This window comes from Natator depressus, chromosome 21 (genome assembly GCF_965152275.1).
Source record: "Natator depressus isolate rNatDep1 chromosome 21, rNatDep2.hap1, whole genome shotgun sequence".
NCBI lineage: Eukaryota > Metazoa > Chordata > Testudines > Cheloniidae > Natator > Natator depressus.
In genome coordinates, this window is record NC_134254.1 from 12,210,854 (window position 1) to 12,233,012 (window position 22,159).

Below are 22,159 nucleotides of genomic sequence, written 5' to 3' on the forward strand. Positions count from 1 at the left end.
GCTTCACGGCGCTGAGCCACCCGCCGCTCTACGTCAAGCTGCTGATCCAGGTGCGGCGCGCCCCGCGGGGGGCCGAGAGGAGGCTGCGGGGAGCCCCGGGGGAGGGGACGGGACGCCCGGGGGTGGGGGAGCCCCGAGAGGAGATGGAGGGGACACCCCGGGGGGGAGACTGGGGGGGGACGCCCGGGGGTGGGGGAGCCCCGGGGGGGAGACTGGGGGGGGACGCCCGGGGGTGGGGGAGCCCCGGGGGGGAGACGCCCGGGGGTGGGGGAGCCCCGGGGGGGGGACGCACTGGTAGCGTCATTGAGCCACTCACTGTCCAGGAGGAGCCCCGAGATGAGACTGGGGGAACCCGGGGGGGAGGGGACACCCCGGGGGAGCCCCAGGGGTGGGGGGTGCATTGGGATTGTCGGGGGGGTGCCAGGGGGAGCTAGGCGTGGTGATGGCATCTTGGGGGCTGAGGGGTTTCTGGACTCTGGCGCTGGGGCTGGTGGTAGATGCGGGTGACCGGGGGTGGGCTTCAGACGTGAGTGACCTTGGGCTGGGAGACGTAGCTGCTTTGGGGGGGTGCAGGGGATCCAGGGCATTGTAGGAGACCTTTGTGCACAGGGGTGGGCCTGGGGCATTTTGTAGGAGTGCTGGGGGGGTGGGTGGAGGATTCAGGGGCATGGAGACGGACTTGTCTGTCAGGGGGATGTTTAGGGGCTTGGGCTACCGAAGGAGAGACCGGCACTTTGGGGACTATGTGACTGTGTGAGATCGGGGTGTAGGGCTGTTCTGGGGTGTGTGTGAAGAGTGAGAGTTGATAGTGCTTTGCGCTGGGGCTGTGTAGGGAGTCTTGGAGAACTGGAAGGTATGGGGGGATAGTCCTAGAGTTCAGAGTGACTCCAGAATTTGGTACAAATATGAGAAGGCTGGAGCATGCAAAAGTTTCAGAGCCTGTTGCATGGTCGGGTTTCTACATGTATGATTGTGGGACACTGGTATGTCTGGGAGGGACCATGGCACATGTTTGAGCTACTGAAGGGTGAAAGCATTGTGATGTGCTATGTGGAAGGGGTAATAGAAGAGCTGTGTTGGGCGGTCTGTGAAACATAAGGAAAAGAGTGGGCCTTTCCCATTGGGTTGGGCTGGATATGGGTGGAGTCTAATGCCTGGGCTATATCTCAGAAATATGGCTTACTCAAGAATGTTTGGTTTCAGAGTAACAGCCGTGTTAGTCTGTATTCGTAAAAAGAAAAAAGAAAAGGAGTACTTGTGGCACCTTAGAGACTAACCAGTTTATTTGAGCATGAGCTTTCGTGAGCTACAGCTCACTTCATCGGATGCATCCGATGAAGTGAGCTGTAGCTCACGAAAGCTCATGCTCAAATAAACTGGTTAGTCTCTAAGGTGCCACAAGTACTCCTTTTCTTTTTTCTTTTTTCAAGAATGTTTGTAACACTAATACTGGTGTCTTGACTTGCCAGGGTGCCTACATTAATGGGGTTCTTTGAGAAAAGGAGATGGGTTTCTTTAAGCATTGGGGTACCCTTGGGGAAGGAGTTCGTGTTTAGAGAGGGGGAGTAGTATCTTTGCACTAAGTTTGGAATAGATTGGAGACATGGAAGAATACAGCTCTGCTATAACACACGATACAGATGATCACGTTCTTGTGATCCAATGGCTTTGGGGAGTCCTTGTAAGAAGCGGATAGTAGCTGACTGGTGTTTCTTTTGAAGGTCGGGCATGAGCCTCTACCTCCAGCCATTGGGAGAAACGTGCTGGGGAGAAAAGTATTGTACCTACCTGGCTTTTTCACATACGGTAAGTATATCTTAGTAATAGCTTGAGACCGTATTCTGAAGGGGAAGGTGTGAGAACTGTCCACGTAGGACCTATTTAAATCAACTAAAGTGCCCACGTTCTCAGTCCCAGTTACAATACAGGAGTGTCCTGATACAGCTCTGTCTTGTCTCTGATGCATACCCCAGGTTTCTGCCTCTCACACTTTGGCAACACTCATACACAGTTTCTTTTCCTTGTTAATGATACTGCTGAGTTCAACTGCAAGCAGAGATGGGACCTGAAATGTGTTGGCTGATTGCTGCCTCAACATTATAGTCAAAGTTTTTGGCTAGATCTATGTAACAATTGTTGCAAGAAAGAAAAAAACAGTTGTTGGGAAGAGCTAAATCTTAAGCACACCATTGCAGTTTACTAAACTGGTAGATGTTTGTAATTTTACGAATGAGCTGGGGTTGAGATTATTATGGAGGTGACTTTACATGAAGGTCTACTCTACACATTTAACCACGTCACCTAACACTGCTATTCCCTGGCCCACTTACCACACTGTTCTGTTTTTGTAGTGTAGATGGTGAATGTAAATGTGGCTTATTGTTGAGCTAAAACCTAGCGATGAAGGATTTAGCCTGGTTTAAGGGACAGTTAAGCTCCTCTCTACACTACAAAATACGGATGTGTTGGAACTTGATCCTCTGACATGCTTATTTGTTGTGTAGATGGGCCCTTAGAGGGGCAGAAGTATGCAAAAAAGGAGTAAAGAAGCAAGGGAGGGGAAGATATTTGCAAGAAAAATACGTTTTAATTTCTCTTTAGAAGTGTATCCGCGTGCAAGAGATGTGGGAGTCATACACTCATGAATCCTGCTCCTAGTGCTGACCGTGAATTTCTCTGGCCTTGGGTGCATTGCTTTGCCTCCTTTTTTAAAATGGTCATAATACTTGAGGGGCAAGGAGTGACAAGTGTCTGTGTAAAGCTCTCTTAAAATGAGAAGGCAGAAATGGATAGGATCCTGAAATCTGGCTTGAAATATCTGTTAACTGATGAGGGAAGGAATACAAAATGCAGTAGCAATCAAAGTCAGTGAATTGCAGACCTGTTCTTATGGCTCTGGGGATGTTAGGCATTGGGAGTTCTACGGTGTCTCCCCTTGTCAGATGGTCTATTTTCATAATATGTTTGCAGTGATGGGGGTCTTGTGATTTAAGGAATCCATGCAATGTTCCATTAAGGAACAAACAGCCTTGTAGAAAGCAAAGAGTGGGTGGGCAGGAACAATCTGTTTTAGTGCTCAGCAGATATTGGGTCAGATTCACCTCCGCTGTAATTCCACTGAAATCAGTTTTGTTACACCAGGGATAAATTTGATGCACTTGTTTTTCTTCTCTTCCTAGCATTCAGCTGTTCTGTGTAATGACTGAAGTTTTATATAGCACCTTATTCAAAGATCTCAAAGAACTGAATAAATTATCATTCCTGAAATCTATTTTAGGTACTTATTTGGCCCCCATTATCTGAGTGCCTCACAAGTTTGAATGTATTTATCCTCAACACTCTTGTGAGAGGGAAATACTATTATCCTCATTTTACAGCTGGGAAACTGAGGCACAGACTAAATGACATGCCCACGGTTACGTAGGAAGTCTGGCAGAGCAGGGAATTGAACCTGGGTCTCCTCTCTTCCATGCTAGCACCCTAGCTATCCAGCCTCTCAAACTAAGCCCTCTGGGCTGGAAGGAGGAAGAAACCATATGCAACAGACAAGGGATTCTTCACTCCCTGTCCTAATCCAATTAAAATGCCTTAACTCTTTTAGTTAGGCAGAACATAATCAAGAGGTTTATTAGTCCAAGACATCAGAAGTAATGCTCCATCTCTAGCCAAAGGGGGTGGGGGGGAATGCTAAAGTTTCTTTGGCAACTAGAAGCAGCCGAGAGCTCTTTCACATCCCATCTGAAGCTTCTGTGGGTGATAAATCACTTGAGATACTATACTAAGTCATTTCAGGCCGATGCTTTAACATGCTTGAGTGCTCGTGCTGTTCAGATTGGAAGTTGGAGACTCTGCAAACTGTTGTGTTCCATTCCCTGCTACCAGGATGATTTGTGAAATGACACCAGTGTCCTGTTTTCTTACCTAGCTAGACACATTGTGGAAGTGGATGGGAAAATGGGCCTCTTCCGCGGCCTTGCTCCTCGAATCATCTCTAGCACTTTATCCACCGTCACCCGGGGGACTGTGAAGAAGGTAAAAGGGCACGTTTGTTTTTTCATAAGGGACCTAGTGGATCTAACACTACATGATTTCACAGTGTTGTTGGAACAGAATTAAGTAGCATGTGCAGGTGGTTATGGCCATGTCTGTATGTGGAGCATTAAACTCCCCTCTTTGTGCGTGTGCTCTGCTGAGAACCAGTGAGTTCTAGTCAGCTCTAAAAATTGCTCGGAAGCAAGATGGAAACAGCTTCAGCCTCCAGTGAATTCTCTCTGGATGTTCCCATCATTAAATTGGTGATTCTCCAGCTGTTTGTGTGCATGATTTTGTGAGAAGGTCTTATGTACTGCTTCTGCTCCCTCTTCTTTCCATCCTCCTGATTATACCCTCCAGTGTTCTCTGTCCCTGTGGCTTTATGGATCACTGCAAATAGTCCATAAAGCCATACATGCTGGTGATTCTCCTGGACCATATTTTGAGAACAGCTTATTAAGTGATGAGTAAGTTGCTTTTAAAAAGTCTGCATGCTCAAATTTTAGCTAGTGGGAGCAGTGAAGGATCAGTGATATATGATCCTTAAAGTTCCTTATCAGGCCTGTTAGTCTTATCATTAGGGGACGTTCTTCAAAATTTGACTGAGACGTTGTTGGTTTCGCTGTCAGCCCTGAGCACAGACCAGTCATTGTTCACGTCTGTTCAGTTGCTGTGAATTTCATTTATTTTTTCTCCTCCCACCCCAGGTCTTTCCTGTGGAGGACATGGAGCATGTTTCCAACAAGGATGATGTGAAGACTTCTCTCCGAAAAGTGCTGAAAGAGGTTAGGAGCATTTTCTCCTCATTAAACCTTTATCAAATGCAGGTTCTGAGAGCAATCTCAGTGTGTGAATATTGCATGTTAATGAATAATCTAGAGAGCTCACAGTGGAGACAAATACCCTAGAGGCTGAAAGCACTGGGGCAAAGCATACACACAGCTGGTATGGGTGAAATTGCTCGGAAAAATACGTTGTGAATGCCAAGGTATTGACACTAAACAGGAGTGCACCCTAGGACCTGGCTGGTAAATATTTCATACAGATATTGTTGAGCAGCTTAATGTCGATTAAGTCCTGTGAGTCTTTTAAACTTGTTACGTTTAATAAGAGGAAAGGGAAAAGATGTGGTGCCAGTTTTTCACTCCATATCCAGGTCCTCAGCATTCAGAAAACCAAGGAGTGAAACAGATGCAAAAGTAGATCAGGAATGACAGACCCTAGACACAGCCTAGGAGATGACCAGGCTTTGAATGTTTTGGGGCAGTGTACTAACACCCTTGTGGTAGGGACATGGTACTTCTGTGATGTTTATGTTCTTTATAAGCCTCTTTTGGGGTCACTCCCCAGGCTTCAGAACATACTGTGTAATTCAGCAATATTAAAATTGGCATAGTCGTATGTGAGAAACAAATCTAGTTAATTTAGCCCTCTGAAAACATTTTCTCGTGGCGGTAGCTGATCTCTTATAGCTAGGTGATGATTGTAGAGTCAGTTGCAGTGAATAGGCCTGTTCCTTGTAACACGGTTAGCGTCTTTGCAGCTTTTAATGTGGTATGGTTTTTTCCAGACCTCTCACGAGATGCTGATGCAGTGTATGTCCCGGGTTATCTCGCATCCCCTGCATGGTGAGTCCTGTTCCTCTGACCTGTTGCCTGATCTTGATTTAAAAGCTTAACCCCCTTGCCTGCCCTGAGATATGCTGGATATCCAGTTCTAGTCACTGAATTCATTGTGCTTGTTTCTGATTTAAAAAAAATATATATTCATAGATTCGTAGGACTGGAATGGACCTTGAGACATCTTCTAGTCCAATCCCCTGCTCTCATGGCAGGACTAGGTAGTATCTAGACCATCCCTGACAGGTGTTTGTCTAACCTGCTCTTAAAAATCTCCAGTGATGGAGATTCCACAACCTCCCTAGGCAATTTATTCCAGTGCTTAACCACCCTGGCAGGAAGTTTTTCCTAATGTCCAGCCTAAACCTCCGTTGCTGCAATTTAGGCCCATTGTGATTCCTAGCATCTGAATCCATTAGAAGAGCATGAGCTACAAACTGACACTAGAAAAGGATAATACTCAGCATCCTAGTGATGGGATATTCAAAGCTTGGAGATGAGGTTGTCTCTTACAGCTCACTTGGTAGCTTATACTCGGAGTTTTACAAATATAAAAGTATAAAAAGAATTTGAAGAACGACTAGCAAAAGACACAAAATTTTGTTTTAAGTACATCAAAAGCAGGAAGTCTGCCAAACAATGAGGTGGTGGTGGTGGGGAAACGGCACTTGGATGATTAAGGTGCTAAATGAGCACTCAAGGAAGACAAGGCCGATGCAGAGAAGCTAAGGGAATTCTTTGCATCGGTCTTCGCTGAAGAGGATGTGCGGGAGATTCCCACACCTGAGCCATTCTTTGTAGATGACAAATTTGAGGAACTGTCCCAGATGGAGGTGTCAATAGATGAGGTTTTGGAATAAATTAAACAGTAATTAATAGTCACCAGGACCAGATGGTTTTGACCCAAGAGTTCTGAAGGAACTCAGATATGAAATTGTAGAACTACTAATTGTGGTATGTAACCCATTGCTTAAATCAGCCTCTGTACCAGATGACTAGAGGATAGCCAATGTAACGCCAATTTTTTAAAAAGGCAATTACAGGCCAGTAACCATAATTTCAGGATTAGGCAAATTGGTTGAAACTATAGTAAAAAATTATCAGACGCATAGATGAATGAGATCTTTTGGGGAAGAGTCAACGAGGTTTTTGTAGAGGGAAATCATGCCTCACCAATCTATTAGAGTTCTTTGAGTGGGGTCAACAAACATGTGGACAAGGGTGATCCAGTTCTTAGGAGTTCTCCTGCTATTGGACAATGACCTGGAATCCATCACTGCTATTAGGGGGTGGCTGGGGAGGAGTAGTTGTTCACTATTCTCAGGATGATGATGGGACACTGTGGCTGATGGTGTTTTGGGGGACTATGATTTGATTTCCATGTCATTTCCACCTCCCAGACCAGATGCCTATCCATTTAAAAAGTCATTGAGCTTAATTTGGTTCCTTGTAAACTCCTTTGTTTCTTTTCTTACAGTAATCTCGATGCGCTGCATGGTCCAGTTTGTAGGTCGGGAAGTCAAATACAGGTAAACAGCTCTGGCATTTGTGTTGGATGTTTAAAGCACAGGACTTGGAGTCAGGAGTCTTAGGGTCTGTTCCTCCTTCACTCAGAATGGAGGAGCTGAAATAATAATGCACGAGGTCGTACTTTGATTGCACAGCCAGGAATGTGACTGAAATCTGTGCTTTGTCTAGGGGATGACTGGCCTTGTGGCCAGCAGTGTCGTGCAGGGAGCAGAGAAGGCTGGGTTCTGTTCTGTTCGCTGTGTCTATTAAGTCAAGTATTCCGTCTCTGGCTTTCGCCAACTGTTGTAATACGTTTACCTGATTAGGCAGGTCTGTTCATAGGTGCACTCCAGTTACTTTGGATTTTTCCTTGGATCGCTGTCCTGACTAGACATTGAAAACAGCAAGGAGGTGAATTGGGCTGAAGGGTGCTGCTCCTGCTGCTTGTCTGGGGGACACTTTTCCACAAGCCTGTCGCAACAGGGCCATAGTAGAGCATTGGCTCTGTTGTGATGATTGTATCTCTGCATGAACCATCTAGGATGGTCCAGTGGTTAGGGCAGTAGCCTAGGAGTTGGGAGTCCCTGGTTCAATTCTTGGCTTCACAACAGGCTTTTGTTGTGACCTTGGGCAAATAGCTTAGTCTCTCTGTACCTCAGTTCCCCAATTTGTCAATGGGATAATAGCACTGCCACCCCTCACAGTGGTGTGTAAGGGTAAATATGTTAAAGATTCTGACACTTTAAGTTCTACTGCTGAAAAGTGCTATATAAGAGCTTGGTGATGGTGGTGCATTTTCATCCCAAAAATGTAATATGCTCCGAGTACTGGTCGCTACATCTGTGTTTAAATAGTGATTTCTAGCATGCTTTCCCCCAAAAGGGAAGAGTGGTTCCCCTCCTGAGAATCGTGCTAGACGGATCATGCTAAAGACGTACCATAGCACAGTGAAACCCATGTTGTAAGAGGGGGGGAAATGTCTTCAGCAGACTAGAGCCCTCCGAGCCACGGTGTTTCCAATGAAATGAGCTGTAGCTCATGAAAGCTTATGCTCAAATAAATTGGTTAGTCTCTAAGGTGCCACAAGTACTCCTTTTCTTTTTGCGAATACAGACTAACACGGCTGCTACTCTGAAATCTGACAGCTGTAATTAGCACAGTTCTGATCCCAGTGTGGACAGAGCTCTGGATTGAACGTGAACCAGCGGACAGTTGCAGAATTGATGGCTTTCTTTTGTACACATGCACACCCTGACCCAAGTATCCCAGGAAGGTGGTGGTGGTCCCAGCTGTGCTTGCAATAGAATTATTCCCAGGGAATGAGGGTGGTTCTTTCTGGTGCTGGGAGATATCAGTGGCATTTGCAAGGCTGCTATTGCCCAGGGATCGTGAGCGGGGTTATGCACTCCGGTTAGCTATAACTGTTTTTTCCTCTCTCAACAGTGGCGTGTTTAGCTCCATTGGCAGGATTTTTAAAGAAGAAGGGATCTTGGGATTCTTTGTGTACGTGAGTCTTTGTTTAATTTTGCATTTTCTTCCTTAATCGCAAAGCGTTAGGGAAAGCAGTCAAACATCAAAAAACCTGTCTCAAGTCCCCTCTTATCTGAAACCTCCTTTTCCCAAGTGACTTCCCTGTCACTGGAGGCATGAGGATTGAGTCTTTCCTTTGTGTGAACACCAGTTTGGCCTGTAGGTTTAGGGGCGTGTGCATGCGATTCTGACAATTTATTCAATCAATTTCAGTGTGCAAGGGAAACCCTCTTGTATACATAATTTCTTTGATGTTGGGCCTCAGTGATGTAAAGGGACACTTAAAGCACTTGCTTGTACAACAGATACTAGCGATAGATCAAGTGCAAAAATGGAAGAGGAGCACTATTGAAATCAAATAGTTAAACCATGGGAAGAGGCACATTTCAAATGCTTGATGCACTCTGGATTGGAATTAGCAAGTGCTTCATACTGCGAGTAGGTTTGACTTCGCTATAGCAGTGTAGAATTCTGAAGACAATGCTGTCTAAATCAAACAGCGGTAAAGCTCAAAGGCGCTTCTGACCCTGTTATGAAGCAGGATGAATTGACAATGTAACTAAAGAGGAAGTCTGGCAGATAATTAAGGGTTTAAGCCAAAATTTCACATTCCTCCCCTTTTGATGTCTTATAAAACAGAGCCACCTGCTGCTGTTATTAGCAACAGTTGGGTAAGTCATTTTTTTTTTTTATTACATCAGTAATAGTGAAATAGTCTCTGATTGATTGAAACTGCAGGGAGAGGATTTTGCTCAGGAGGCTTTTGGTGTGGGAATTGTCTGCCCTGGGAAAGTTAGCCAGCACATTGTGGTTAAGATGTACTATCTGATCTTAAATGATCACAGATTGTCATGACTGTGTTTCTCAACCAATCGTTAAATGCTGGTAATAGTCTGAATTCACAAGTGAAAATAGTCTGATGCTGGGAAAGGCCTACTCTGTTGGAGGTTGGGTCAGGAAAGCACTGAAGTACATGATGATCTTCTGGAAGACAATAAGCCTTTAATCACGTGCTTAAGTCCCGTTGAAGCATGCACTTAAACGTTATCCTGAATTGAGATGCTTTCCTGAATCAAGGATTTGGTCCCAGCTGTGTATTGTGTGGCATCCAGGTTTCAGTTTAAACAGCTTTTGCCGTGTCACATGGCCACACATCTCCTCTAGGAACTTTCCAATGCTTCTGCCTGTCTTGTTGCATTCTTGCTCAACAGCTCAGCATCCTGGTGTGTGTGAACGTCCCCCTTGCTGTTTTTATGCCTCTTTCCCTGCTCATGAATTGCAGTCCACAGTCCTCTTGCCTTTGGCGGCTAACGTAGAGCAAAATAAGGAGCTCATCAGTTCTGCTTGCCATTGGGATGAGTCTTGATGTCACATGGTGATGCAGCATTGCAGTGTCTTATGTTGCAGGACGTGGTAAGAGGAAGGGGAAGAAATGTTTGAAAGGAGCTCCAGTCACTTAACAGGGCCATAGCCATCCATGCCAAAGAGTGTGTGTCCCTGCGCAGCAGTACCTCCCTGATGCTCTCTGTGACCACGATGGGGAAGCTGTGTCAAAGAACAAACAAAAATATGGGGTTATGGCAGCTGTTTCCTGCAAATGTTGAACTACTCCATCAAATGTTCTGCACTTGAGAAGATTTAAAGATGGTTCAGAAGAGTTTGTGCAAAATCTGTGTTCTCTGCTGCCCCCTGGTGAGGGGAAGGGCTCCTGTAGCAGAGTCTCTTACACCTATTCCCCTTGGAAGGGAGGGACAGATGTTTTTGGTAAAGGCGACTGTGGCTAGAGGACACCCAGCTGCTCCTCTCTTTATCCTGCTGCTTCTTGGCCTAATTGCAAAGGCTGGAAGTCCCAGAAATTCTTCATCTATACACCAGTTCCTCCCACTGCTCCCTCTTCAGATTATCTGGCTGGTGGATCTGAACCACATTGAGCCAAAGGGGGTGGTGGTATTGGGGACCCCAAGCCCAGAAGAGGGAGCTGTGCTTCCCCTTAGCCTCTGCTAACGTTCTCTTTTCATTAGAACCTGTACAGAGAGATGCAGGCACTAGGAAATGCTGTATGAAGAAGCTGTCCGTGCTCCCTTCCCCATATAAAATAAACTCTCTTGGTAACCCAGTTAAACTTAATAGCTCACAGGAAGTCTGTCAATGCAAATCCACTAGCACTAAATTCATCAAACTCAACTGGCTATAGATTGCATTCGATGGTTCCATGGAGGCAGAATTCCATGTCTTCCTTGTTCTGCTTCTCTTATGTCGTAGCACCCTGCCTGCCAGTGTAACAGGGTGATCATTTGGTCTCTCTTCTCTGAAATGAAGTCCTTATGCTGTTAAGGGAAAACTTCTGAGCAAAGCTGATCTTTCTCAGACCCTGTTTGGAAAGCTATACCTGATTCTCTCTTAGGGCAGTGGGAGTTCTGATGCTACTAAATATGTCTTTGGATTTTGATACATCATGCAAACTTTTCTTTTCCATCTCTGATTGAGTAAGGATAGTAAAGCATTATGGCTCTTGTCATAAATATAACCCTAGAGATCCAGCTCTGTACAAAGAAAATGGGGGAAAGGTCTATTTACAAAAGCAGAGACCCAGTAAACATTACTTCCAGATGAGTAACAATGTCTAGAATCTTCCCTCCTTCATTAGCATTAAGCACAGCTGCATTGTATTTGCAACTATTCAGGGCACTGCCTTCCAAATTTTTCTTGTGAATTACTGTAGAGAGAAAATATTTTTTACACTAGATGAGTATTGTAAAACTATAAATTAAAACCAAACTATCTGAAAAATTAGAACCTTCACTTTCTCTATCGTATCTCTTGCACGTGTGAATTACTTCGCTATATGGTTAACCCTCTGTTATATATCCCCGCATGTATCGTTTCTCTGGCAAAATTAACTGCAGAATTCAAAGCTGCTCAGCCATTCATAGCACAGGATTCATTTAAAAAGTATAAAAGCAAACCATGAATATAAACAAGATGGACCAAACCATGTTGTTCTGTTTAAGTTTGTCTTGCTTCAACAAATGGAACAGGAAATCTGTTTTGGTTTTTTTTTCCTTTCCAAAAAAAAGCAGTCTGTTTGGGGTGGGTGGGTAGAAGGGGAATGAACTTCTGTGAATGAAATGGTCAGAGGAGGCTCTGTCAAGCTCTGAAAGCCCCCACATTTCAGGTACCATAAATGTTCTAACTTTGGGAGGAATATTCTGAATATCTACTTTGGTTACTGAGATACCATCCAAAGCCTTTGTCACTGAGAAATTAAAATACGTGAGCAATAGCTGTGTGTAGGACCTAGGCTAAAGCAATGGGCTTGTGCTCTGTTTCTGCAGACGAAGCATAAATTAAGTGGCTGTGCTGGCGGAGGCTCTAATGTAGTCGAGGCTGGTGCACAAATAAGGAAATTAATTTCCCCAAAGCCTCCTTAATTTTGAAGTGCCATTAAAAATGGGGGTAGTGGAGTTCTGCTATTAGGGTACCATGAGCACTGGCCTGCTCAATAAAATGAAAGGCAAAGGTAAAACCAATGAGTCTACCTGCATCCTGATTCTTCACCATTGGCTTAAGTGTAATGCTTCCAGCTGCAAGGGCCAGGCAGGACTAGCTGGCCATGCCCCAGACTGTGTAGGGAATGTTCCATTAGGGGGCTCCAAAGCAGCAGAACTTAAGTGCCCCCCATAACTGAGCAAAGCTGGCTGTGCCCAGATGATGGGCAGTTTCAAAAGAGCCTTTAATGAACCTCTGCTGCTAAAGAGGGCTGCAAACTGCTCATCTTAAAATGGTGCTAGTGGCAGGAAAGTAGTTCCCCAAATGGTAAAAGGGATAGAGAATTCTGAAGAGGAAGTAGAACAGGAGGACTTGTGGCACCTGAGAGACTAACAAATTTATCTGAGCATAAACTTTCGTGGGCTACGGCCCACTTCATCGGATGCATAGAATGGAACATATAGTAAGAGAGATATAGATATATACATACAGAGAACGTGAAAAGGTGGAGTAAGAGGCTAATTAAGATGAGCTATTATCAGCAGGAGAAACTTTTGTAGTGGTGATAGTTTTTCACACCTTCTAAGAGGGCCTTCTGCAAAGGTTGAGGAAACGCAGGCAGAAACAAACTTACCGACAGGAAATTATCAAGCAAAGAATCTTGCAGAGACATCAAAATAGAGATTAACCAATGAGATGGCGCTTAAGGAAGAACAAGTGGGGATGGGCTGATCATGGGATTTGAAGCCTTTTACTTATAGATCACTTGTTCAGATCCACCTTAGGTTGGTAGTGCCCAAAAGGCGTCACGCAGCAACTGTTCAGTGGGCTGAGGTGACTTGGTAGATCTTAGTCCAGTTCATAGCTGTGGAAGGGGCCTACAACTCTTACTTCTGTTAGATCATTTCAGTCTGTCTCCCTGCAGTTGGAATCCCTTCCTAGTGTGAAGGTGTCAAGGGCTTTGTCTTCACTGCCAAAAGTGTTTGTTTACCATGGGGTGACTAACGTGTGCTAGACTGCTTTAAACAAAACCAAACCAAACCTCTTCTGCAATACAGAGAGCCCATGTTTCAGAACTAACCACCGCAAGTGGTACTGATGAGCCCCCTTGTTGTCGCTCTCAGCAGGGAGACCAAGGACCAAATATGGGTGAAGAATGAATTTTCCACCCCTTGTAGAGATGTCCTTGGCTGGTCAGGGTTGAGGCCCATTTGTGTGCGTTAGTGGGGGAAAGGCAGGAGAATGCTTTCATTGCCACTACCTGAGCTGTATCTGCTCCGTGAATAAGCAGGATTTCTGTTTTCAGGGCTGTCAGTTTGGCATTTTTAATCAGCAATAAGGGACTGAAATATACAATCAAGAACAAACCCAGTTTCCAAAGCCCTTCTGCAGTGTTCTCTCCCATCCCAGTTGTGGGATTCTGAAAGTAGCCCAGGAGACTTTCTCTGCCTTATGTTCATGTTCTTATTCTTTCAGTGGTTTAGTCCCTCACATCCTGGGAGACGTGGTCTTCTTGTGGTGCTGTAACATCCTGGCTCATTTCATCAACACCTATGCAGTGGATGACAATGTAAGTGGTGATTCTGTTGAACTGGAGTAGCAGGGGGTTTTGACGCCCTAGCTCCAGCATCAGGTGGTTTGTAATCGGACCTTAAAATAGAGGGGTTAATGGAAAGCAGGGTGCATAGAAATCAGTGAACTTTGGATCGGGCCCTAAAAGAGGGATGAAGATGTTATGTTCAAATCAGGGTCCAGTTTAGGTTGAGATTTGGAGGGGTAGGGATCAGGCTCAAGGATGAATTGGGGCTGGAGTTTGGGTTCAGACTCTGCAGTTCCAAATCTTCAGCCTAAAATTGTGTGAACATCACAAGCCCTTTTTCATTTTAGTCTAAACCCATTGGGCTGTGTTAGATCTATTGACTCAAATGCTCAACCTCCGCTCTTACCCCTCCCTCCCAAAAATATCCTAATGGAAACAGACTTACAAGTGGTTTTGATCGTTTCTTAGACTATGTTATAGCTGTGCAAAGCAGCCAGGTTTTGGGATATAAGACAGGTGGGAAAGTGTGATGAAACAGCCTATCATTAGAAACTGAATACATAGAAAGTAGAACCGGTTGGTTGAACTGTTCCTTCTCTTCCGCCCCCCCCACCCCATGTACTCTTTACATTGCTGATGTGGCATATAGAATCTTTCTCCCCTAGTTTACTGGATCAAACATAAGCCAGGTTGTGAATAACCAAAAGTTACTGCCATGTAACCAGTGACTGGTGGCCTGTATAAAATTAGGAAAGAGGCAGCTTATGTCTTAGTAAAAAGATGTCTTCACACAAGCTACTGCCATGGTTGGCACAAAGGGTGCCCTTGTCCATCTGTTAACTCCACACTGCTTTCTTGGGTGTTCCACGTATATGTCATATCATGGCTACCTCTGGTTTTCTGCCATTTACTTTACTTTCTCTTCTTCAATACACTGAAACCTCATTGTGCTAAACTTTTGTGTGAGGTGGATTTAAGTTAAGGACAAAATGAGATGCTATCATCAGCTGCCTTTTCCATGACCCCACTGGTTTCTTCCTTTCCTCTCCATTGCAGTTCAGCCAGGCATCTGTGATCCGGAGCTACACAAAGTTTGTGATGGGGGTATGTAGACAGTCAGCACACTGCTTCTCATCCTCCCCCGCCCTGCATTCTCTGGTGTGAGAACTCATGCATAGATGTTTACAGGCGTGTGTGTGCGCGCACTATGTGTGGGTGCTGCTGTGCATGTGGGTAATTCTGTGTGCCTCCTTTCCTGTTTGTAGGTAAACTGATGTAAGCTCATGTCTTGTCTCCATGTACTGTGGGGCGGAGTATCAGAAACGCATAGGTCCCATTGACTTGCAGTTGGAGTTGTGGGTGCTCATCATTTCTGTAAATTGGTTCCAGTGCGTCTCTTTCCCAAACCATTCTGAATCAGAATGGGTGTGCTTTAGACCTAAAGATCAGAATAACTTCACTACCACCCAAAATGTTTTAGCAATGGCTCATATTTTTAACGTACTGGGTAACAGGGAGACACTACCCCTCTTCTTTGACTTACTCAATGTGACGTGCAGCACCACTAAGCTTTCCTCCTCTTGTATATCATAGTCAGACCAATAACGTGGCAGCTCTGTGGGTGGAAGGAGCACAGAAGATGGGTCTTTGAGAAAAGTCAGCTCCCAGCCTGAATAAATGCTAGCAGGGAGATGCTACAAAACTATCTTTAGCCAATAGCCTTTGTCACAGCAGAGGTTAGAAGTTGCCTGATGGTTGGTTTGTTAATTCTTTTTTCAGTGTGCTAGGCACTTCCAACTTGTCCTGTTGTTGCATGAAGCCTTCCTGCTCGACCTTATTGTTTCCTGCTGCTTTTAGAGTTGAGTAGTGCAGAAGGGAGCCGCTCAGTTTGATGATTCTTGGTTTCAGATTGCTGTGAGCATGCTGACGTATCCCTTCCTTCTAGTGGGAGATCTCATGACCGTGAACAACTGCGGGTACGTCTATGATTCTCAGGCCTAATGTTTTGTTCTCCATTCTGAAACCTTTTTTCTTTTGACAGAGGTCGACAGTAGTTTTCCATAAAAGTCTTAACATTTTCATATGGAACCATAAATTATACAGTCCCTTACAGGGTAAGATGCATTCTCTGTCCCAAAGACTCTTTGATCAGAAGGCATGGACAAGACATGGGACAATAGTTAAGGAAGGATGCAGAGATTATCAGTGATCCGATAGGAATGAGAATAGAGAGGGTAGTAGGGAGATAGGGGCAGGAGGGCTAGACGATCAAGAGGAGAATCAAAGCAGGGAGGATGGGGGTTGGGGAGAAATGAGAACAAGCGGAGCTGTTTTCTTCAGCTCAGCCAGCCTTGCCACCCCCAAATACACACACTCTCTTCACGTTGATTTCTCAGATGTGGCAGATTGTGAACAGAGGGAAACCTAAAGGGGAATGGGAGCCAAACCTTTGCTATAGCATTTTCTGAGTGACAGCTGGTTCCTTAGTGGGCAGATGGAGCTGGGGATGCAGATTTATAGTGCCACGTTTTTAATGTGTCCCGGTAACTCTCAGTATTTGCACACTTCAGTTGTAATTGACTTACGCAGTAGGTCATGGTGTGAATTATTTATCAGTAACTTGGCCTTTAGCCTGATGCTGACACTTACTTACACCTAGTCCTGCGTGGTGTCTGATGCTCCCTCTCCCTGCACAGTGCTGCTTGTGTCCATTCTCCTCTTTGATCCTCTCTCTCTGCCATGCAGGTTACGTGCCGGCCTCCCTCCGTACTCTCCTGTGTTTACATCCTGGGTTCAGTGTTGGAGACATCTCAGCGCTCAGGTGAGGGCTGCAGCGGGCAGTTTTAGTTAGTTGAAGTCGTAGCCAACAGCAGGATTTCCCTGGCAGTGTGGGATTGGCCGTGTTCGTACTTAGGCAGTAAAGGTCTCCTGGCCCGCCTAGCAGAAGCCCGACACTAGGTGCCGGCAGCCTGTCTTGTCTAATCTGCTTGGTAGCCTGTTGTTCAAAACTTTCCATCGCTGTCATTCTGTCTCTCTAAGGTACTTCTATGGCTCTCATTACTCCCTCACAAACTAATGTATTTATCTTCACAGTACCCGGGTGAGACAGGGCAATGCTACTATCCCTGTTGCACAGATGGGAAAACAAGGCACAGACAGACTTGCCCAAGATCTCACAGGAAGTGGAGCAGGGACTCAAACCTAGGTCTCTTCAGTCCTAGGCTATTGCCCTCTAACCACTGGATTATCCTTCCTCTTCCTCATTCTGACCCTTTATCACGTCAAGGAGGAGGCCACTTGTGCAGGGCAGTTTTGGAAACTCTTGTGTTATGTTCCCATCTGATCTTGCAAGCTATGCTGCGGTTTGGCTAACTCAGTCTGGATGGGAGACTTCCATGGAACGTGCATCATTGAAAATAAAAATTCCATGACACTTCTTGGAATGGTAGGGGAGCATCCTGCCAGATCCCAATTTATCTTGCATTCAGCCTAAACAAGTTCCTCATTCCTGGTGTATAGCAAATTGAGGTGTGTGTGTGATCGTGATCCCTTTGCTTCAATAGATATAGATATATATCCTTTACCTAGCTCCTGGGGCTTTGAGATCCTCAGTTGAAAAGTCCTATGGAAGGGCAAATTATTAAGCCCTTAGAGGAATGAAAACTTGCAGGCTTGGAATCCTGAGGTTTAAGGAGTTCAGTGATCAGGCCAGAAGATGAGCAGGGGTCACTGGATGATCTAAATCAGGACTGCAAGGGCTACATTGGTAACTTGCAAGAAGCGTGAGGTTTGTGCCCCGTTTGCATATCTACAGAATGTAGCAATTGCATGGTACACACCCATGTTTGTTTCTGCTTCTCTTGCCCGTTGGACAGAAGTTGCTTGAGCTCTCTAGCAATTAAAAAGATGAAGTTCATCTGAATCCTCACCCTTCAGTCACATAGAGGCACTGAGATACTACAGTGGTGGGTACTAGGAGTCAATCCCTGCTGTACAGTTCAGGGCTTAATCTTACAGCTCCCTGTTCCTGATTACCAAACGCAGCGCTGCCATTGGCAAGGGGGTCAGTGCAATCCTGGCGCCTGAGAGGCTTCTCAGCAGCCAATCAGGCAGCTGTGCCGAGGAGTCTCCATCTACCTCCCCTAACCCCTCTGCTCTTCTCTCTCCTAGGGGCAGTTGTTCCGAGGCTCCAGCCTGCTTTTCCGCAGAGTGTCTGCAGCAGCAAGGTTCCCCATTGACTAATTCTGCTTTCACTTTATTAACTCATTACCTCGGCTGGGAGAAAGGGACAAACACGGACTCTTTGTAAGGAACCCTTAAAGCCTCTTTTGATATTTTTCTTGTACATCTGAAGACTAAGGTGCAGGACCAAGCCACCTCCTGTCCAGAGAGGCCAGAGATGAATCAGCCTGTGGAGAGCTGGCTTCTGAACTGCAGCTGGGTTAAATTCCCTTTTTGGTGGTTGGCTTGACCATGACGTACCAGTGAGAGCAGCAGGGTGTTGGCTCTTTGGCTCAGCTCGCAGTTCTTGAGTCAGAAGGGACAGTCTGTTTGTTTAAAAGTGGATAATATCCAGGTGTTTAGAAAGCCCAGCCCAGAGACGCTATCGGGGATCCAGGTGCAGAGATGACAAGCTGCTTTAGGTAGCACATACTTGGGAGATGTTAACTGGAAAGTAGCATCGTCTGAATTTGCCCTGCTGACCGGATCACGCTAAACCCTGGCCCTTCCTTTTTGTGCTGCATAGCGATACAATAAGTGAGCCTAAGCTTCTTAGCACTCTCGTCTCCAGCCTCCGCTTTAGTGAACATCCTCTTTGTAAGTTATCGGTCTACTGAAGCACCTTATGTCTTGACGTGAATGTGAGTCGTCAGAGCCAGAAAGGGTTAAACGGAGCAGAGACCAGGCTGGGATGAGGATGTGTTAAATCCCATTCCTGGTAAAGTACCACCGCCAGATAACCAGTAATATATTCTTCACTCTGGGGGACATTTAATCAGCCACACACCTGCCAAGCAGCTCCATCCTGGCTTTGAATACCCCATGCCTCCCACATTCAAGCTCTTGAAGGGTATTTGAACACCAAGGAGCCAAGGTGCTTTCCAAGGGGGTGTTATGGGAAATAACCTTATTAAATTAAAAGGAAACTGAGACAAGAACAATGAAGTCACAGTGAGATTAATAAGACTAGAAGTATCAGGGGAAGTGTTGGGGCTCGAACTAGAATGAGCAGAGCACTTTGGGGAGGAATATGCAGCTACTGCATGGTTAGGGGCATGAGAAGAAAGACCTGACACTAATTGTGAATCAGCTGCAACAGGGATTTAAGAATATAATCTATGGGACTCCCTGCTGCTGGATATTAGACAACTAAACTTGACAAGCAAGTGTGCACAAAAAGAATATTCACTGGCTGCTGTGTGAGATAGGATATGGGATTAGATGGACCACTAGTCTGAGCTGGCATATGTCCATTCCTGTACTGGCCGTAGCAAGTCACCGTGGTGACTCAAAGCCAACCAGGACCAAACTCACACAACAGCACCAGTTGCTGCCTCTGGCAGATCGAAGCACTGGTACTTGATACAGCTAGACCAGAAAAGTGCCATCTTACTTCTGAGGTGCCAATCAACTGCATTTTTTAATATTCGTTCAATTTGCTAATAGGTAAGGTTGCTATAAAATTAATTGGCTCAACTTTAAATGTGAATGTTAAGTCTGTTAGCCGCTGACTAGAGTAGTGGAACAAACCTAAAGCAGGAAGAGTGGAGAGAATATCAGACAGTGAATTCCATCAGGTCTCTGTGCACTTCAGAGACACTAAAGTGCATGTGTTGGCGTTTCGGGGCCTGGTGTAGCAGAGCTCACCTGGTCACGGAGTGAGATTTATCTACAGTGTTTTACCTGCATTCTGTGCTGTTACTAAGGGCAGGCAGCTTCCCTCCATTTAAATCCCCGTCTTGCTTGTACTGCAAAGCAATCCTTTACATCCATTCCAAACACGAGTGGTTTCATCTTCCTTTGCGAGCAAATGCATTAGTGATTGTCACAACGTTCCTAACGCACAATGAAGTGAGAGACGGCTGCCCTGTGGTGCTTTCCTACATAATCTGCCCCCAGGGTGGCCAGAGAAAGCTCCATCTGGAGTGACTGTGGTTCCTGAAATATGCAGGGATTCATTTGGTGACTAGGACAACCAGCATCTTCCTTACCTAGGGCCTCGGGGTCCTGATCTGTCATTACTGGGGTGCTTCACTGGAACAGATGGGCTTGTTTCAAACTTCCAGGGCCTGACCGCAGGGTATGTTTTGAGTGAGATGTGTAACTGAAAGGCTTTGCAGCCTTTGGAATCGTAGGTACTTCAAGCAAGAACCTCCCTTCCCACTAGTGTTATGGGATCAGGCCTAGCCTCCCTTTACCCCTCCCCCCTCATCATCCCCTTGATATGGTTTGTTAAAGAGGAACAAGAAATGCATGGCTGTATTCTATAACTGTGAGATTAGTTCCAGAGGATTTCACTGTAGTCTAAAATAAAACTAAGAACAACCTCTCTTGGGCTTTGGGAGTTTCATCATTGTCTTTAATGTGGTGCATTCATTTATTATTAAACCCCAGCTCTGTCAGCTTTCCAGTCATCTGAAGGTTCCTTATTTAAGGTCAATCAGTGTTATTCCAAAGGGGAGTGACTTCTGGAAATTCAGATTCCTTCTGTTAAGCCTTTCAGCGACTGATGTGAGTAGTCTAGGTATACACAGTCTTGCTTTCAACGCAGGGAGGTGGACTAGATGACCCTCTAGGTCCCTTCCAGTCCTTGCATTTCTATGATTCTGGGCCAACCTTGCCCCATAGGAAACTGACTAGGCCGAGTACAGGTTGAGCAAAATGAATCTGATACACCTGAATCAAATTTAGGAGTCTAAAATATCTTTGGTGATCTGGGCTTGGGATCCCAAACACTGGAAGAGTTTAGGTGTCATCCCCTTCTGGAGAGGGGAGAGCCAGTTGCAAAGTGGGGATTGGAGGTGGCGCTATAGCTACATAAAGATGCCCAGTTCCCCAGCGACATCAGCACAGAGAACGGGTACCTATGAGAACCTGTGTCAGAATTTGATGTTCTTTCTTTCCCACCTACTGGGCAAATGAGCAGCCAGTGTTTGAATAGTGACTCTCTTCTCTCACCTTTTACCTGGATATCTGAAGGGCGGGGCTCGCCTGCTCTTTCTGTTGCTGCTCAGCTGTTATCAAAAGCCTTTAGCTGGGAAGCGAGATTGGGTTTATCAGCTCTCAAGTGTTTAGGAAGGAGAGAGGCCAGAAACAGGGCTTCGTGATTGAGATCTCTCTCACACACACACAAAGCAAAAGGTGGAGTAGGGTTGTGCTTAACTTTCCTCTTGCAATGGAATCCTTGTAGCTAACTACCCTTCAAATTTGTTTTGGTTTGAACATTCAGCATGAAAGGGTTGCTCAAGAATAAAGAATAACACACTGGCTAGTGTCTAGTGGATGGAGTCAGCCCTGCCCAGCCATGTGTCATAGGCCTTGTACTGCTAACAGGGATTCTCCTAAGTGGTAAGGGCCTCTGGCTTTTGCAGTGGGAGGCTGAGTTCTCTCCCTGTGATGCTCTGCATGGCTGCCATAAAGTCCTAGGTGATCACAGCTTTGTTGCACTAGTTACAAGCAAGCTCTGATGAGCCTCTTTGAGCTGGGCTTCTGTTAGTGTGGGTTCCACTTCACCGAGATGGTGTCAAACCAGCCTGAGGTTTTCATTTAAGCACAGGGAAGCTATGAAAGCCCCACGTATAATGGCTGGTGTCTGATTCCAGCCCTACTACAATTGGCCTCGTTTCACTTCCGTTTCACTTCCCACAGCCCTGCTCCCTTGTGACCTGTCACAGCCTCCCTTCTGCTAAGAGAGTCCGAGAAGATTCTCATGCACACAAGGGCTCTTTCCTGCCTGCAGGGCTGCGTGAAGGGAAATCAAAGTGGTTCTGGTGGGCCCATTGCAGTGGTATCAAAGTGCCTGAGGAGAAAGGAAGATGCCGCCACACCCCATGCACGGAGGGTTCTTGTGGGTCCCCAGCTAGCTGTAGTGCCATGCCTGCTGCAGCCCCCAGGCGCGTGCCTGCAGAATATGTCCTTAATGCTGATAGAAATGTTTGCTTTCTCCCCTCCCACACAAGCTACATGTAGGCAAAGAGCAGCTGATTCCTGCTTTTGAGGAGGCGGGATCACCAGGCTTTAATCCTTCCTACTTGGGAACAACAGGGGGGGCTTGGCTGTGTCTGGCGCTATCCCAGCACCTGTCGGCAAAATGGCTTTTTAGGCACGAGGAGCCCTGAGACCTCCTCTTCTGCTGTAAGGGTGACTTAGGACGCTGTGCCTTGTGGAGGAGCTTAGGCAGCAGTGATCCTGGTCAGTTTGTGCTTGACCTAGTGTTAAG

At 45.8% G+C, this 22,159-nt stretch overlaps 1 protein-coding gene across 2 annotated transcripts; it reads left to right on the forward strand.

Moving 5' to 3' along the window:
• Positions 1 to 20,288, forward strand: MTCH1 (mitochondrial carrier 1). Of its 2 annotated transcripts, none has more exons than XM_074936381.1 (12): positions 1 to 50; positions 1,722 to 1,806; positions 3,926 to 4,032; positions 4,740 to 4,817; positions 5,603 to 5,660; positions 7,129 to 7,180; positions 8,604 to 8,663; positions 13,656 to 13,749; positions 14,776 to 14,823; positions 15,628 to 15,695; positions 16,465 to 16,540; positions 17,890 to 20,288. In XM_074936381.1, exons 3-12 carry the CDS (start codon positions 3,955 to 3,957, stop codon positions 17,959 to 17,961), a joined length of 684 nt encoding a protein of 227 aa, XP_074792482.1. In that variant the 5' UTR covers positions 1 to 50; positions 1,722 to 1,806; positions 3,926 to 3,954; the 3' UTR covers positions 17,962 to 20,288. The 2 variants fall into 2 exon arrangements, with proteins under 2 accessions (XP_074792482.1, XP_074792483.1); XM_074936382.1 differs by having other exon boundaries at positions 32 to 50; positions 3,930 to 4,032.
• The last annotated feature ends 1,871 nt before the right edge of the window (positions 20,289 to 22,159 follow it).